The sequence below is a fragment of the Sinocyclocheilus grahami genome, unplaced genomic scaffold (assembly GCF_001515645.1).
Source record: "Sinocyclocheilus grahami isolate Dianchi unplaced genomic scaffold, SAMN03320097.WGS_v1.1 scaffold101.1, whole genome shotgun sequence".
NCBI classification, from domain to species: domain Eukaryota; kingdom Metazoa; phylum Chordata; class Actinopteri; order Cypriniformes; family Cyprinidae; genus Sinocyclocheilus; species Sinocyclocheilus grahami.
Genome location: NW_015505280.1, coordinates 766,172 through 784,911, shown reverse-complemented (window position 1 = coordinate 784,911; position 18,740 = coordinate 766,172). Strand labels below are relative to the sequence as shown.

The window sequence follows — 18,740 nt, the reverse complement described above, 5'->3', positions numbered from 1 at the left end:
ATCATCACCTGCTACTGTCCTGGATTTTGAAGATCCTCAAGCCAGTTCATTGCTCTAGAACGTGAGCTGAGGATCATGTCCTGTAGGGCTGTGAAGTGTTGGCAGAAACATTGAACATATGAGTGAATCTCACAAAGCATGTCCAGGTCAGAATTCATCCTAGAATCAAAAGGGGAAAAATACACTACCTTTCAAAAGTTTGGTGTTGGCGAGATTTAAAAAAATGTCACTTGATCAAAAATAGTATTGTAAAACATTATTATGATTAAAAAACATACATATTAAAAAAAATTAAATACATTTTAATACATTTTCACACATAATTTCTTACTGAGATGCAAAGCTGAATTTTCAGCAAAAAAGTCTTCAGTGTCACATGATCATTCAGAATTCATTCTAGCCCTGCCTTTGAACTGTGGAAGCTGCTCTCTTACAGCATGTCGGGGGGGGGGCTGTTATGTGTTATGTGTGACTCTGCCTGGGGCCTGTTATGTGGGCTCTTGGCAGGGTGTCCTCACCACACAGAGGGTGATCTCATTTTCGTAATGGGCTTTGTTGCTGTTTGTCGTTATTAACATTGGCGCTGCTCTCGGGGGGTCTTGGAGAGGCATCCAGTCACACACCAGCCTGTCCTTCTTTACATTTGACATTTTACATTATAACATTATTTTGATTAGAACTAAGTGGACAATCTGTATAAATCGCTGTGTAGTTGTATTTATGCAGATGTATTCAAAAATGCAGTTGGTAAACACATTATGTGCTAGTTTAGCAACAAACTGCACTCAGAGTGCAGATGGCATGCATGCATTTCTGTTTATTAAACCATTTAGTTTACAAAATCAAGTATTTTTAAGGTATAGTCTGTAGTTTCTGGATGCTATAATATTTATAATAATTTATATTAATTATAATAATTTGCAATTACTCTAACATTGGCTCAACCAGTGGTGTGAGTTTAAAGCGGGACTGTCTATTTGTTTGGACCAATGGCAGATGGTTTGAAAACATTACTTTTGAAATTGCATTTGGTGATAGTAGCGCAGAAATTACTCACTTCACCTTTAACTGCCAGTTTAGAGTGATGCAAGTACTGCTCATGCACAGTAATAATTACAGTAGCATAACAATTTTGCTGCCAAAGGTGAATAGTTGAGTTTAAACTTGTCTGACTTCCTGCATTTTAGTCGTTAGGCTCAGATGTTATTTTCCGATCACCTGATAGAATCACCAATAATTTACCACTCTGTGAAAAAAGCAACCAAATTAAACCATGTCAAATCACCACCATCATGTTTTGAGCTTTTAGCTTTTCAAACCAGAAGTTTTGTGGGTAACCCGGTCTAGCTTGTATTTATGGACATTGGATGGATAAAATTTCTGCAGTGCTAAGTTTCAACGGTGGGTTATATCACTTCAGTTTGTGTTTGAGAATGAGCCAGAGTTTTGTTTTGTTTACAGTTTAGTCATTTTAAGCATAATTTAGCAGTACTTCTTTGCCTAATGTAGTTGGTACCAAATTGCTAAGAGCAAAACAAATTGGTAATAGCGTCAAATTGTGGAAAAGTGATGCAAAAAACACAAAATAACACCCATTTTGACATGAATGGCTTCTATGGAAGGCACAGAAGTGTTTTGAAGCATTGCATAAGTTCAAAACCATGACAAGAAGTCGCATGTAACTTAAAGATTTTTTTCTTGTGTATAAAATGTCCTTTCTGTAATTGCACCATAGACCTGAAGGGATGTTATTTTATTCCAGTGGATTCTTGTATGTCTCAAGTGACAAATAAACTTGAAACTTAAGAGGTAACGATAAGCCCGCATAGCAATTTAGTTTTCTAGGTGGATAATGATATCGTGGTCATTTAGATCTGTATCACAATTTGGATGTTGTACCATCAATAGTTCTGCTTGGCAATTTTATTGCAGCCCTAATGGACGTCTAGATGCTTTGTCATGTGACCTGACCCTTCTGGACAGGTTTGGAGTCACTGGAACTTGCAAAAATCATGGCAGGGGATGTTTCACTGCACAAATGGGCTCTAGACTACTGAAGCATGGCGGGGCCGTAAATAAATTCATACATGGCTGAAAGCTAAATTGCCTTATGTTCCCACTCGCTCTCTGTTCCTTATCTGCTCCTTACATTTAGACAGTTGGTTTCTATAAGTGGTCCACTGTAAATCACATGTACTATAGGTGACTTAGACGCTCCGTGGATTGTGGTGGTAGCATATGTATGCCAGTTACTGTGGACGATAGAAAAGCCTGGTCTGCACATCCATCTACACTCTTGGAATTTATTATCTCAAAGCTTTTAGAATAAAGCCAGATAATTAGCTGCAATGGAGGGAGAAAGCACTCATTGTAGTTACTGGCTTTTAGCTTCACTCTACATTCATTAATGGCGGTCTCTCGTGATGTGAAAAAGCAGAAGTCTTTTACAGGTCCATTACTGTTTCTTGGCAGTATACAATCTGCACTGACCAGCAGAAGCATGGACAGATCAATGTTTTTGTACAGTCTGCATTTTTAGGTAGAATTTGTGGCTTTTGAGATTTTTGTTTTGTTTAAAGTGTAGTACAAGCCTGAAAAAAAAAAAAATCTGAACAGTTTTTAAAACGCTAGGCATCATACACTTGCTGACATTGTTAACAGTCACAGAGAAACTCGCCATCATAACAGCTGAGTAGGGATGTAACGATTCACCACGAGCTGGTTCAAAATCAGGACAAAGATGTCGTCATCTGAGACAGCAGAGAGTAGCCAGTCAAGCGTTGAGGTTTCTTTACAAAGATAAATTAAGAAACTATATGTAATGAATTATTTAGTAAACCGATGTTATAGCGAATATTATTGTTACGTTCGTTATTATTATTATTGTTACATAATTTTCACTTCTTTGACGATGAAGATTGATGCTCTGTCGGCTCTTGTGCAAAATAATACGAGTGGTCCTCCATTTGTTCAAATATTTCTTACACTTCTTCTATGAACGACCTCTGCTTCTAACAAACCACATGATGACTACTACTACTACTACTTTGTGCGTATTCAACGTAGCGACGATGCAAGCTGCCTCTTAAAAACACGAGGGAGAAACGAAAAAGAACAACAGTGACGAAACGCGCTCTGTAGAGTAGTTTGTCCATTTAGGGCTACTGTAGAAACATGGCGCCGCAAAATGGCGACTTAACAATGGAGGGGGACCCGTGGTGTATGTAGATAGAAATGGATTAGTCTAAGGTAATTAAAACATAACGGTGAATTTTGTAAGGTATTTATACACCACTGAAAACATATTTTTGTATGTTACATTGCATTTCTGTAAACAGATTCTCAAAAATATTACACATTGCGATATTATACATTGAAACATTTGGGGGTGGGAGTTAATATGAATGTATCTCTGAAGGGAACTGACTGTCTTTAGAAAAGTTTAGATATTTTCTTTTCATCTCGTCTCTGTATAATTCATATTAAAGCAGCGTTCGTAATACAAATATATCGTGAATCGAATCGATACGTGAATCAAGTGAATCGTTACATCCCTGCAGCTGACGATCACACACTACTATACTTTAAAGTCCTTCCAATCACTACAAGCTCACACAGAAACATGCGCCATGTTGATAGGAGATGCTTGACAAATGAAAATAATTTGTACTAAAACTGGCTCAAAATATCAAACATGTTTGAAATCCTCTGACGGGATGGAATCGAAGTCTGAACAAGTAGCATCAACTTCTCCAGACTGTAAGTTGGGGCAAAAATCTGGGCAAAAGTCATGTAGTGTATTTCAGCCTTAAATGGTATAAACAACAATGTTCTGCTCTAAACTTTAAACCTTAATACAATGTAAATGTAATTGTAAATAAAAAATTGACCTATAACCTGCACTACTGTTCAAATGTTTGGGGTCAGTAAGTTTTTTTTTTTTTTTTTTTTAGGTTTCTATTTTGAAAGAAGTGAATACTTTTATTCAGCGAGGTTACATTGATCAAAATGACAGTAAAGACTTTTATATTGTTACAAAAGATTTCCATTTTGAATAAAGAGTTTCCACAGAAATATTAAGCAGCACCAAACTTAACTCCGATTTCCAATTAAAAGTGTGTTTACTAAGCATCACTGATACTGAGTTTGAATGTTTCAGCTTCCAGCATTGTGTGCAATTGAATGAGAAACAGTTTAGAAAATGAAACATTTATTTTAGAGAATTACTGTTATGGTATGTTGTGATTTCATTGGTATACAGTATGACACATACTTGTTTCTTTTAAAAGTAGGCTTGCTAAGTAGTTCTGTCTGGAAAGAATGCGAATGCATTTCACAGTTTGTCTTCCTTTCTTATTTTGGGTTGTAATTGTTACAAGGTGTAATGATTAGTGAAAAGTTTTATTTGAGAACTCTGTTGATGCTTATTAACAGATTCTCACCCTTTGAAACAGTACCAAAGTGAGATGCCTGAACCTTGAAAACCTCCCATGTACTATATTGAGTTTCATTTTGTATAAATGTTATGATTGCACGTATTGGCAGCTCACAATTTATATACAGTCATGTGGACAAAGATCATATGATCCAAGATGTAGTTCAGTAGTGTGTAAATGTTTTGTCCACATTGCTGGGCGCTAGAATTCTCAGTCATTGTTTAGCAGATGCTTTTGTCTAGTATATACTATGTTTATTAAAGGGTCCTCCTGGAGTAACCTTGAGTTAAGTGGCTTGCTCAAGGGCCCAATGGTGATAGTTCATGGATCGCCGCTTGTGGGATTCAAGCCTAGAACCTTATAATCACTGTCTTTAATCAGTTCTGCTTGTAGACATACTTGAATGTGTTAGACAAATATCCTATGACAAATATCACAGTCATATGTCAAAGACTCGTTTACTATTTTTTGTGCTCGTGTAAGTTTGTGATTGCTGTCTGCATATCTGGAGTGCCTTGTGTTTTAAATGAGAAAGACATGCTGCTGATTAGCACAGACCGGCATTATCAAGAAAAAAGGAAAAGTAAAGAAATTGTATTCCAGCTTGGATGTCATATTTGGCAACCTTGGCACCTCTATTGAATGTACGGATGATTATAGCCTAAGGCTGACAGCTAAAATAGACCACCGTTTACTCCAAAACATTTTTTTGAACTAGATGCAGTCCCTCATAGTGTGGCTGTTTGTTTGTTTATTTATTTATTTTTAATCGTTTCTCTTTTTTGGTAGTTTAATATACTTTAATATTTTTTAAACCAATCTCTGGAGTTGGTAGCTAATTGCTCATATACTTTTAATATATTTGGTATAGTACAATGAGACCTACACAATTTCAAACGATTTTGTTTTTGTTTTGTTTAGTTTATTTTAGTTTTGTGTGTTTTTGCTTTGTTTGGTGTGTTTTTATTTTTTTGTTTGTGTTTGCTTGTTTTTGATTTTGTTTGCTTTTGTTTTAGTTTAGTTTTTCATGTTTTGTTTTATTTTGTTTAGTTTTTGATTTGGTCTTTGTTTTGTTTAGTTTTTTAGTTTTATTATGTTTTTGACTGAAATCTGATTTCTTCCACAATTGGGTGTACTCTGTTTATTGGTCATTGACGTATATGCTGGAAAAGATACTAGAACTGTTTAAAATTCAAATTACAAATGAAAATTTCATGTACACAGTGAGTGGCGAGTGGTTTCTCTAATCACACAAACATCAACTTGCTTAAAGATGGGTTTATTTGCAGTTCTGATGTTGAATGATATCTAGCGTTGGTGAAAAAAGATGGCATCTCAGGTCTCCTCTGAGCAGTGAAGATTTGAGGAGGTACGAAATGGTGTGCCGCCTCTCCGAGGAGAACAGTAAATCAGACACTGCTTGGGCTCCACCAGTGCATGAAATGGCTGCAGTAATGAATTTGCAGCCAGCACATTAGCATGCTTTAGCCTCTGTCTCAATTCTTCTATTGAGTTCTCACTTCTGATAATCGTCTCTCTCATATTCTAAAATGCAAATTGCATTCTTATCAGAGCAAAGCTAGTAATAAATAGACACAGCTCCAAATGGAGTTTTCAGAGGAGTTTTACAGCTCCAGCACTCAAAACGAGTGAAAACTATGAAAATGATTACCTGGTATGTGTGCATGGATATTGTGGTTTTGTTTCATAGTCATAGCTTTTTGCTCTTTTAAAGAGGTTAATAAGTGAAATTGCCTGTTATTCAAAAACTCTGTTTGTTTTTGCATTTTAGACTCAACCAATAGCATTAGTTTGTGGTACTATTTGTTTGTTTGACACATGGCAGACCAGGCATTTTTATGGAAAATTTTGTCATTGCTTTTGCATTCATTACTTTTTGCAATTCAGTTGGTTAATGGATATAATTGTGCATTTAAGAGTCAAATTAGTTCAGATTTTTTAGCTTTTGCATTAGCAACAGAACTGATGTTTTAACGCTTACATTTCCGCGATTGCCTTATCACCATTTTTTAAAGCAATAGTTGGCCCTGCTCATCCGTTGTATCATAAACGAATACAATCAAAGTGAAGGGCCTCTGACAAGCCGAACATGGGCAAAAATTATCAGTATTTCACACTGATTATGGCATGTCTCCTAATTTTCAAATCACTTATTGCATCACTGTATTAGTCATGGGCACTTCACTGACCTCCCAGCTTCAGCTGCTTTATATGTAGACTTCAGACTTCCCACATTATCTGTGGATGATGGGGTGGTGGGGAGACAGAAAGTGAAAAAAAAAGAGTAGCACTGTTAAATGTTTAATTGGGTCTGATCACCTTAAATAAATTAATAAATAAACAAACAAACACTTCAGCATTAATTTTCGCATCCTGAATAGGAAGTGAAAAGGAAGCTAATATGACAGAAAGCATATTGATTTGGCTCACAGAGCATTCAGTAATGAAGTGTGGGATTCCATAATTCAACCCCTATTGCTGCAGATGTAATCTGGGATGTCTGCTTTTATTAATTGAATGCAATGCAGCTGCTGCTAATGGCATGTTATTTTTGAGGGCTGTGATAGCATGTGGTAGCTGTGAACATTTCTCAGCTGCTGTCAGGTTTGATGTCTGTTTTAGGTTGCATGCATTTGATTATCAAAACTTTACCCAAAGAATGTGAGCCTTTGTAAGAAAATTCCAGAAAATATCATTTATATTGATTTTATACATTAAAGATTGTTTAAGGGTTCATAATATCACATCTCACCCCCAAAATCAAATGTAGTAAATAATAAATGATTTCTTTACTTGCATGAAGAGAACAAATCCTGATTTTTAAGACACTTTTATGAGTTTGTTTTTTTTTTTTGGTGAAAAAATAAGTCATAATGCACATGACTGTCTTGTATTAATATAATATGTATAATAATTATAATGTACTAATAGGGGTGGAAGATATGACAAAAATCGTATTTAAAGGTATGAGAAATTTTATTTCACGATAACAATATGCACCTCGATATAGCTATTTTTATTTTATTTTTGTTATTAAAATTAAGAAAAAGAAACAAATTACAAGCACAACAGAACAAATAAATATGAAATAAACTTTTAATTTATTCAGCTACAGTAGGCTAAGTTTATTTAACATGTAGTAAGAAATATTACAGAAACACTTCGGCTGTGTGTCAGTCAGCACGAGCACCACATTGAGTTCTTTTTCACTGCTTATTGCACTTAATAACTCTACCAAGTGTGTCCCACCCTTTATTTTCTCATTCATGCATGTTTCCTTATCACTCAAAAGGTTTATAACGTTTAAGCAGTACTGTGTTACGCAGATATATTTGCATACCGCGGAATACATGATATAGCAAAATCTCTAACGATAGACACTTTATTTCACAGTAACATACCATCATACCGCCCAGCCCTATGTACTCATTTTAATTTGTTCATCAAACAATGTACTGCAGTATTTTTCATTGTACTCTGTTCACTGTACAATCTTTTCAGTCCAGAATTATACATTTCTTTCCTGTCAAACTATTCATTTATCTTGACCAGTATGCCATTTGAAAGTATTGCAACCCAAGATTCAGTATCTGAAATCTGTTTTTACTCAAACTATTATATATTTTGGACATAAAATATGGTAATGTTTATATGCATGTGCATGTGTTTATTTTACCATTATTTTTATATGGTAAAATACGGTTAAAGTTTATATGCATATCACCAGCTTAATAAACGAAACCCTCTGCAAGCACTCCAGGTGCTTTGAATTTATTTCAGAGGTTGCCCTTTGACCTCATCTTATCCTTTTAATCAGGGCTAGTCTTTCTTCTGGTGGATTTGGGCAAACAGGGCAGTTAACCTCATGACTAAAGAATTATTGTTGCTTGTCTGCAATAATAGCAAGCTCATCTGAATCTATTGAAAACCTACCAGGCAGAAAGAGACTCCTTTCAGAAGTTGTAAAGGGGCTTCACAGCATGGCTGTAAATTTAGGTATGGAAGACAGGAAGACATGCTCCTACCAAAGTTAAGAGGCTATTGAACAATCCCTGCCAATATTTCTAGCACTTGCAATGAGACTGAACGGAGGCGATGAACACATAATCTCGTGTTTAACAGCACATCGTGTGAAGCAGATGTGTAACTTGTAAGGGCAAAGTAATCCATGAAGGTTTCGTTTGTTTTAGGTCTGTCACGAATGAGATACATTTCCATTTGTTCGATGGCATCACCACTAAAGGGCTAAGTGCATCTCTGTTCTACTCGGGCAATTCATTACTGTATGCTAATTTGTTGCTAGCGCCAGGAGCTAGCCAAACAGACCCCACAGCCGTCCATCTGGCCAGGCAATTTCAAACTGAGATGGGCGGTAGTAGGTGCTGCTCGTGGAGGTGGGGGGAAAGATGAATAAGAGGGGGCTTTTTAATGGTCTAGTGTGCATTTATTGACTGCTGGGAATTTTCTGAGATTGGACAGCGGCTAAATTGCCCGCTCCCTCCGAGTTATTCATGAAGTCACAATGTAAAGCAATAATTGCCTGGCAATAGTAGATGCAATTTCTATGAACGCATGTCAGTCCACTTTGCTTACAAAAGGCGTGACTGGCTAAGTCGCTGTGTAATGATGGAAGTGAACAGAGCATCTTTTCACCTCAAACGAAAGTGATCACAGAAGAGCGTGCCATCTTTGTGTGGCTTTCCTTGGTGTAGACCTTTCATATACATGAAATCACTTTATTAAACTAATAAGAGAGAGAAATGAGTGGACACACCATTATTATTATTATCAGTTCTGCCTTTATGAAGCCTGGTTTTGTGGTCTTCAGGTTTAAAGCTGTCTGGAGGTGCGATTCTTTGGTTACTTGATCAATAGGGCTGTAATACATGACTCCAGCATTTTAGAGATCATTGATTTGCACTTTTACCCCCAAAACATGTTTGTTATACGAGGAGAAAGTCACTGAGACACTCTAACTTAAAATGAGTGGTTCAGCAAGCTGTAACACCATACCAGTCTGCATTCTGTGAGGTGATATTATTACATGACACGGGATGTTTTTATTCACTTTCAAGTAGTTATCTAAGGAAACTTGCTATTAGCACTCAAATATCTTTTTAAGGTTACGCAAGCTGCACAATTTTGTCTTAAAGAGCATAAATTAAATTCCTATTTCCACAATCTCCTATATTGATTTGAATTTAGCCTTGTGTAAAATTTTATAGGTGAATTTTTTTAGGTGTCACTAACATCACCAAATAAAAAAAATTGAAAACAATGCCAAAAATGGTTGTTTTAAACCAAAACCATTTAATATTATTCAGCATAATTGCTACATAACAATGCTTAAAAATCAGTTATTGTGTTTTTTTTAGTTTTTTTTTTACCTTTGAATAAATACAATTATTTCTACTTTCTTGTGCCACATTTACTCTATACGTTAAATAATAAAGAAATGGATGTATAATTTCAGTTCAGTGACAAGAGTGTCCGTAAAGAGAATTTTATAGACCCTGAGACCAAGAAACATTGTTCTGTCTATAATTAGAGTGTCTGGATTATTTATGCCAGTGTTTGTTTTACACTAATAGCCTTTAGATTGTTTGTAGTGTGTTGTTGTTGTTTGCCATGCATGGATTAATTAATTAATTTATTTATTTTTATTTATTTATGTATTTTAGTTTCTATGTGTTGTTTTATTTATATTCTATTTATTAGTTTCTTCATTTATTTATGCATGTATTTGTTTATTTGTATATGCATTTATTAATGCTGGGCAATCAACTTTGTACCATAAAATTTCATTACAATTTTGGTATTTTAAATTGTGTGATAAACTATTGATTTTTAAATATGTATTTACTTATTCATTCTTGATGCCGAACAATGATGTGACCTGGCACTTTTGCTGTATTGATGCCCTGAGGTTAACAGTTCATCTTAGCATGTCAAGCTTGTGACAGTATTGCAAATTCATGTTTCCTTTGATGTAAGACTGATCATTATTCTTTGGTGGTTTGTGCACAGTGAGAGAAGGGACAGCATAAGAGGAACCTCTGCTGCCTCCCCATTAGTCCCCTGGCAATAACATGCTCTGATGATGGTCCTACAAAGCATTTTTCAAAGGCCATCTAATGGCTTCTGCCTGCTGCTGAAATATGTCATTAATGTCTGTGGCAATTACGAGAGTTGTCAGAGCTCCGGCTTTGTGCCGCTCTGTCCACGGATGAAAGGGTTGTGGGAAGAGAGAGAGAGAGGGAGGGCTTTTGGGGAGGAGGAAGAGAACAGGAGGTGATGGGGAGGTAGTGGGAATTGCTTTACTTGGGTATTAATTGCGCAGAGCTTCATTGCCTCCACAGAGCAGCGGTGATAGACTGTACACAGACTGTATTTAGATGTATAAATCTCAATTTCGAAAAATTGACACTTAAGACTGATTTTGTGGTCCAGAGTCACATACAATAAATCATATTTTTAATTAATATTGATTTAATCATTTTATTTAAACTTTAATCTCCATTTTGTTTACATCATTTTAGGGATATTTTGTATAGAAATTTAAACAAAAAATAAGTTGTCTTTAAGAGCTAGGAATGTGTTTAATAGGTTTGATTTAAGTTGTAGTGTTACATCTATTACCTCTTGTAACTTACACTTTCTCCTTGTTTATGCTCATTTCTGCAGTTGTAAGGGTTGAAATCTCTTTGCTGAATGATATAACCAGCAATTCCATCAGGGAACATTTTGTGCCCCCAGAATATTCCAGGAGTCATTTTGGTGAGGTGCCTTTAGTTGGGCAGAGCTTATAGCAGAAGCTTTGTGTGTCCATCCTTCCGTGTGTGATCTTTTCATCTTTATCTAGCTCTCTCTCTCCCCTGCCCACGTAAAATCAGCGCTTTCTGCTGAGTTTGCCTGTCTTACTACACTCTGAACATGTGGAGGGCTTCTCCTGTTCCTCCCCGTGCTGTGGTGAGGACTTGATTGGCTGTCACACTTGTGTTTGCTGAACAGCTCCTGTGACAAAAGACTCTTCAGCATTGCCTTGATGGAAGACATGATTGACGCCTCATCAGATACGACAAGTGCTCTTGTGTTATTTCGCTCTCTGCTGGCTCGCGGTAAATTGCTGCAGTAAATGCTGCCCTTTTTTTTATTTTTTTTAATTCTGGAGAAACAGGTCCCTTTCTGCCTGAATTTCCTTTTCTGTGCTGCTTTGGATGTTAGTGTATAAAAATGCACTTAGTTGGGCAAAAATTCAGGATGAAGGCCTAAAACAAGATGTTTAAGAATCCTAATAATATATTTTTTTCTTTAAAAGCTATGGATCGACCAGCTGCACACCACAGAGGCTCGTCGCATGAGTGCAGCTGCAAATCAATCCCAGAGCGGCTTCCCTTTCACACCCTGTAAAAAGCCAACATGTTCCTCCAGGTTGCCCCTAGTGGACTGGCCATGTGATTGCCGTAGCCGCGGGTGGCTGGGAGAAATGAGGAGTTGGAATAGTGAGAGAAATGGAGGAAGTCTGACTGCCTGCCAATAGCGTCTACCAGTGCCAGGACTGTAAGATGGCAGGTGGCACAGATTTCTTTCCCTGGGGGATTAGCCAGCAAAGAATAAAAAAGGGTAGACCTCCTCTTCTTATCCTTTTTCCCATGATGCCGTCCCTCCACTTTGCTGTATTGGTTCCACAGATCCAGTATAGTAGGCGTTGAAGAGGAGCAGGCGGAGATCATGTCTGTTATTACTGCCTCCTTCGTCTCTTATTAGCCCTGCCTTTCTCCTCGACACATCCTCACCATCAAAAGCCTGTTTGGGCTCTGGGCTGGGAAGGCGAGAACCACATGCTTTGTATCTGCTGAAATAAAGTGTCTTCTCATCACCCTCGTAATTATCTCCGAGCAGTCACATCCTATTGGCTTCTCCGGGCATGGAAAATTTGGTTTTGTGTGTGCCGCAAAAAGCCGGTCGACCCGGGCTGCCATCGGTGGTAGCGATGCCGAGTTCGAACAGTGCTACAGAAAATGCCCATAGGACAACCTTCAAATCTCCCATCCACTGCCTGTGAGGATTAACAGCAAATCCTGCCCGACAGAAGTGTGTTTACTCTTCCCTCCACATCCTGTCAGAAATATTGCCTTCATCCAAAGAAGTCTTTTGGACCTGAGGTGGTGTTGCCTGAGGAAACACTCAAGAAAAAAACAAACACTGAGGAACCCTAAAATGTATGGTGATTGTGGTGCCTAGGCAACATATACTATGACATGACCCTCTCCTCCATCCACAAAATGCATAATTATCACTGTCGGAACCATTTTGTCACCGTACTAACAAACATAAAATTACATAAAAACAAACAATTAATTAAAACTGAACTTGAAAATGTGCACTTATACAGATAAATTATATGGTAATTTTTGGTCTAGTGCAGGGCTAGGCAACTTTGGTCTTGGAGGGCCACTGTACTTGATTTACGGTTGGAGCTAAACTCTGCAGTACAGTGGCCCTCCAGGGCCGAAGTTACCCAGCTCTGGTCTAGTGGAATGATTTAGATTTTGGCTGTCCTGTAACTGACTGTAAACAACTTTTTATAAGTTAAGCAAAATTAAATTTGGTATTTGGTTGCATTTAATTTAATAAGAGTGGGGGGTTCAAAATTGGGGTCCTTGTACCCCAAAAGGGATAATTATTATTATTTTTTTTATAATTTACTCACCCTTTTGTTTTGTTTTTTTGTTTTGTTTTTTTGGTGTGTGTGTTCCATAGAAGAAAGTCATACAGGTTTGTGTTAAAATGAGGATTAGTAAATGATGACACACTTTTTATTTTGGGTAAATAATCCTTTTCATATTTTCAAAATAGAAAATGTAACAGGAAAAAGGTACCCTTTTGAAAGGGACACATTTGTATCTTATTTACTAGGGTTGGGTTTTGTCACAAATTTCACGATTCGATTCGATTCAATATCGATTATTTTGGATATATATATCAGGTACAGTACATGCCAAATTTTCTCAAGGAAAAAAAATCTCTCAACTAATGCTGTAAAATATACATGAGAGTCAGTTGGTACTACATTACTATAATATTGAAGGTATGTCTGGCGTAAAAGTAACACTGCATTTCAGAAAAAGAACATCATACCAACAGTAAAATATGGTGGTGGTAGTGTGATTGTCTGGGGCTGTTTTGCTGCTTCAGGACCTGGAAGACTTGCTGTGATAAATGGAACCATGAATTCTGTTTACCAAAAAATCCTGAAGGAGAATGTCCGGCCATCTGTTCGTGACCTCAAGCTGAAGCGAACTTGGGTTCTGCAGCAGGACAATGATCCAAAACACACCAGCAAGTCCACCTCTGAATGGCTGAAGAAAAACAAAATGAAGACTTTGGGGTGGCCTAGTCAAAGTCCTGACCTGAATCCTATTGAGATGCTGTGGCATGACCTTAAAAAGGCGGTTCATGCTCGAAAACCCTCCAATGTGGCTGAATTACAACAATTCTGCATAGATGAGTGGACCAAAATTCCTCCACAGCGCTGTAACAGACTCATTGCAAGTTATCGCAAACGCTTGATTGCAGTTGTTGTTGCTAAGGGTGGCCCAATCAGTTATTAGGTTTAGGGGGCAAACACTTTTTCACACAGGGCTATGTCGTTTTGGATTTTGTTTTCTCTTAATAATAAAAACCTTCAGTTAAAAACTGCTTGTGTTATCTTTTACTAATATTTAAATTTGTTTGATGATCTGAAACATTAAAGTGTGACAAACATGCAAAAAAAATAAGAAATCAGGAAGGGGGCCAACACTTTTTCACACCACTGTGTATATATATATATATATATATATAAGGCTACAGGTTTTGTGAGTAACATTTTTTTATATATATAGTGTATGTGTATACATATACATATATTTATAGGTAGTATTTATTTACAGAAAGAAATCAGTTTTGGGAGTCCTTGGCATCAGAATGTTTTTCTGTGAATGTCTGCCACTGCCTAGGGGGAACATAATGTGTAATGCAATAAACTCTAATTAAAGTATTTTTTTACTTTTTCAGTGAATTAATTTGGAGACTGTGTAGTGTGTGTATCAAACTGGATCATATAAGAAATGGAATTCATCGACAAGACTACTAATAATATATATATTTTTTTAGTCGAGATGCTGAATGATGTTCTGGTCATTGCGGCCCAGTTTAATCCCTGCACACACACGATGACACACACATATAGACTCCCCACCCACTATAATTAGGTTCATGTGGACTTTGTCTTTTGAGGGATGATTCGAATCGGACGACCAGCCTCATATGCGGCCCCATTTGGAGCACAAAAGACTGTCTTTTGTCAGGGTGAGAGGGTTAAGAGAGCTCATTTCACGGCAGTTTACTTGCTCTGGTCCCAAAGGGATGTCCCTCCAAGAGTACTATCAACTCCACCAGCTGGTGTTGGGACGGGACAGCACAAAAACCCCCGTAAAACTGACGACCCATTTAAACAGCATTTAAGACAAATGAGTTGATGGGGAGGGAACCTAGTGTGTATTGCGTTTGTGTGTGTTTTATTTATTTATTTATTTTTTCACTGGTAGCAATGATGCAGACAACTTATCAAAATGTGCTTCTTTTATGTTGGCTTTTTTTTTTTAAATGTTGTCCTTTCTAGTTAATCTTCCGAAATGAAGCAGCAATATCGTCTCAGGTAAAAGTTAGTAGAAACGAGTCTATTGACAAGCGGACTATCACATGTGGCCTAATGATTAGAGAGTCGGACTCGTAACCCAAAAGGTTGCGGGTTCGAGTCTCATACCGGCAGGGATTGTAGGTGGGGGGAGTGAATGTACAGCGCTCTCTCCCACCTTCAATACCACGAGTGAGGTGCACTTGAGCAAGGCACCGAACCCCAACTGCTTCCCGGGCGCCGCAGCATAAATGGCTGCCCACTGCTCCGGGTGTGTGTTCACGGTGTGTGTGTGTGTGTGTGTGTTCACTGCTGTGTGTGTGCACTTTGGATTGGATAAATGCAGAGCACTAATTCTGAGTATGGGTCACCATACTTGGCCACATATCACTTCACTTCACTTCACACTGCTCTGACCTTATCGCTCTTGTCGCTTATGACAGAACAGCTGATTTTTACTCGCATTTGACACTTGGCGAGTGTTAATTTTATTTTAGGCCCTGTATATATATGTGTCCCATATAGTGTATATATACCATCTTTGCACCATACAGCCACTGTAGGCCTACATTTATGCATTTATGTAAGAAAATAAAGATGATCAAGTGCTTAACATTAATAAACATTCAAAAAACAAATTTTTTTTTAATGTCATTGTATCTCTTATACTCACCATGGCTACATTTATTTTAAAATTTTGATCTAACAGTAATATTTTATGTTGTATGTAACTTTGTGTATTTTAAAATGTAATGTATTCCTGTGATAACGCAAAATTGCACATGATCTTTTAGTAATCATTCTAATATGCTGATTTGGTGGTCATCTTTTATTTTTTACTGATGTGTAACACAGTTGTGCTGCTTAATATTTTTGTGGAGACTTTGATACACATTTTCAGGATTCTTTGATGTAGAGAAAGTTCAAAAGCACAGCATTTTTTTAAAAATATAAATTATTTGTAACATTATAAAAAAATCGTACTCCCCAAAATCCCAAAATTTTAAGCGGTAGTGCATTAATAAGAAATATGAGTGCTATTATACATTATTTTAATTAGCACTCAGTAAATTCATTGGTCTAGTTCATAATTTAATTTGTTTAATTTGTTTCTCTTTCTTCAGGTTCACAGGCGTTCAGCAGAGAGGCTCCGGGACTTGTGTTGTTCGAATAGAGGCACCTTCATTAAAGTAGGGCAGCACCTGGGAGCCCTAGACTACCTCCTGCCTGAGGAGTACACCAGCACGCTGAAGGTCCTGCACAGCAGAGCACCTCAGAGCAGTATGGAGGAGATCAGGCAGGTCATACGAGAAGACCTGGGAAAAGAGGTTTGTTTTTCTGTCTGTCTGAGAAAGCATCAAATGCACAAATATTGATTTTATGTTGTCTTTTAATTATGTAAATCTCATATTCTCAAGTCATTATTGCAGGCTGCTCCTTGTGAGAGAGAGGAGCTGTTATTCAATAATTGTCTAGGTCACTGTGGGTCGGCAGGGTTAATGTCACATGAGAGAGGCTGTGGTCTCCCTCATCCTCTTCTGTCAGCACTTTTGTGCCTCTCGTCAGAGCAGTCAGCCTGCAAGTGCTCCATCTCAGAAATGTTTTGACAGGCATTTCAATTTTGGTGGAGATGATTGTTCTGTTCTGAAGATGACCTGTTCAAATCATCTATCAGCTTGTGTCCCAATGTTTTGTGTGCATATCGGGCTGTTTTCTCACTTTACACAGGAACAAGGCCATTCAAATTATGCAGCCTTAAAATCAAACTTATGATTTTTCCCAAAGGATGATACACTCTTAAAATTACTTAAAAATAACTTTTTCCAATATAAACATTCTGTGCAATGGAAAGATTCCATGGATGTTGATTCCAATAAAGAACCTTTATTTGTCTATGTAAAATGGGCGAAAAAATCTTATGTTGAAGAAGGTACTCGAGCCATATGGGGGGGAATAGTTCACCCGAAATGTACTCACCCTTGAGTACATTTTTAGCTAATTTCATTTTTGAGTTTAACTATCCCTTTAAGCAATAATCTAGCAGTTTTTTCTTCAGAAAATCTTTTTAATGCATTCTCATATTGTGGCAATGGCAAATCCCATTGCATTTTAGTATTTCAGGTATGGTCAAGGTCACAAAACTTCCCAGTTCTGGCGGAATGACCTTGAACAAGAAGGACATTTCAAACCTGTAATCACTCAGCCGGAGTCTGAGCAGGTAACCGTTAAAGAGTGGCCCTCCCTTGTCTGACCTTGAGAGGGCTACGATTGTACCCGACGCCTCTAGGGTGATGACTGCATCTTTACAGTTTTATTATTGTAATTATTAGCTCTAATAGATCAGTCTGACTTCTTGCTTCACTGCCTCCCCGCCTCCCATTTTTCTCTCTCTCTCTCTCGCAATCCCCATCCCTCCCTGCCGTATGACAGCCACACTGGCTGCAACATTACGTAATTCTATCCAGGTCGCGACTGGCTTGCGGAGGTTTAGTTTATTTATTTATTTATTATTTTTTCCGCTGTGTGTGTGTGTGTGCGCGTGCTGTGAGGTAAGAAGCATTTGAGACGCCACTGTTTTGTGTGTCGGGAACTGGAGATGGACCCGTCACGGCTCGTTGGGCTCAGTGCGGCTGGAGAATAATCCGTCTGCCTCTGTGTCACAATAAAAGTCCCCCCCCCATTTTCTGGCTTTCTCCTTTTGTCTCTTGCTCACTCCATTATCGTTTCTGTGTGCGAGTGTGTGGATATATAGATTAGGTGAGGCTTGTGCTCCTAATGTTGTGCAAGAATAATGTGTCTCTGTATGCTCTGTGTCAGGTCAACGCAAGAGTTTTTAATGAACATCAGTCATCGGGCTTTAGCAGGGACGTTTCTTTGAGGAAAAAAACTGTAGTAGTGTGTTCTCAGGAAAATTTGGGTGAGAAAATAAAAATAGACATTTAAATTACTCTATTAGTAGCCAGGTTTTCATCCTTGTATTTGGATGGGAATTTTGGGATATTGCATACAGAATGGTGACTGGAAACACCAAGATGCAGGTAACATTTGGAAAATGTAAAAAAAAAAATGGATAGACTTTTTTTGTTGGTTTTTAATGTATTTTTTTAGTTAGAGGACATGCAAATAGACTAGAGATACTTTCACTGGATACATTCTTGTCATGTGTCAAGTCATATGTCTATATTCACCCAGATGATTGGCTCCCAGACTTCTGGCATTGATCACTAGCAAACATGAAAGCTATCATAGTGTTTTGTCTGCGGACCCTTATTTAAAAAAAAAATCATTTTGAATCGAAACATACTATTGTAATGACTCAATATTTTTCTGTTTATTTTTTTGGTTATATATAATTTACATTTAGTAATTTACATTTAGTCATTTAGCAGACACTTTTATCCAAAGCGACTTACAAATATATATATATATATATATATATATATATATATATATATATATATATATAATACACACACAAAATATATATATAATATCATTTGAGTTTAATAAATAGTTAATATATTTATCAAATGTATAAATAGTTGTATATTTTTAATCATTCTTAGTGTTGATTTACTGTTAATACTGCAAGGTAAATGCTG

General features: G+C 37.2%; 1 protein-coding gene across 1 annotated transcript in view; it reads left to right on the top strand.

Annotated features, from left to right (window-relative positions):
• LOC107588288 (uncharacterized aarF domain-containing protein kinase 1-like) overlaps nt 1-18,740 on the top strand; it is a 111,035-nt gene that overhangs the window by 22,305 nt on the left and 69,990 nt on the right. The window contains exon 4 of the mRNA XM_016276324.1: nt 16,263-16,466. Within this exon, the coding sequence (XP_016131810.1) occupies nt 16,263-16,466 (204 nt within the window). The remainder of the gene's footprint in view (nt 1-16,262; nt 16,467-18,740) is intronic.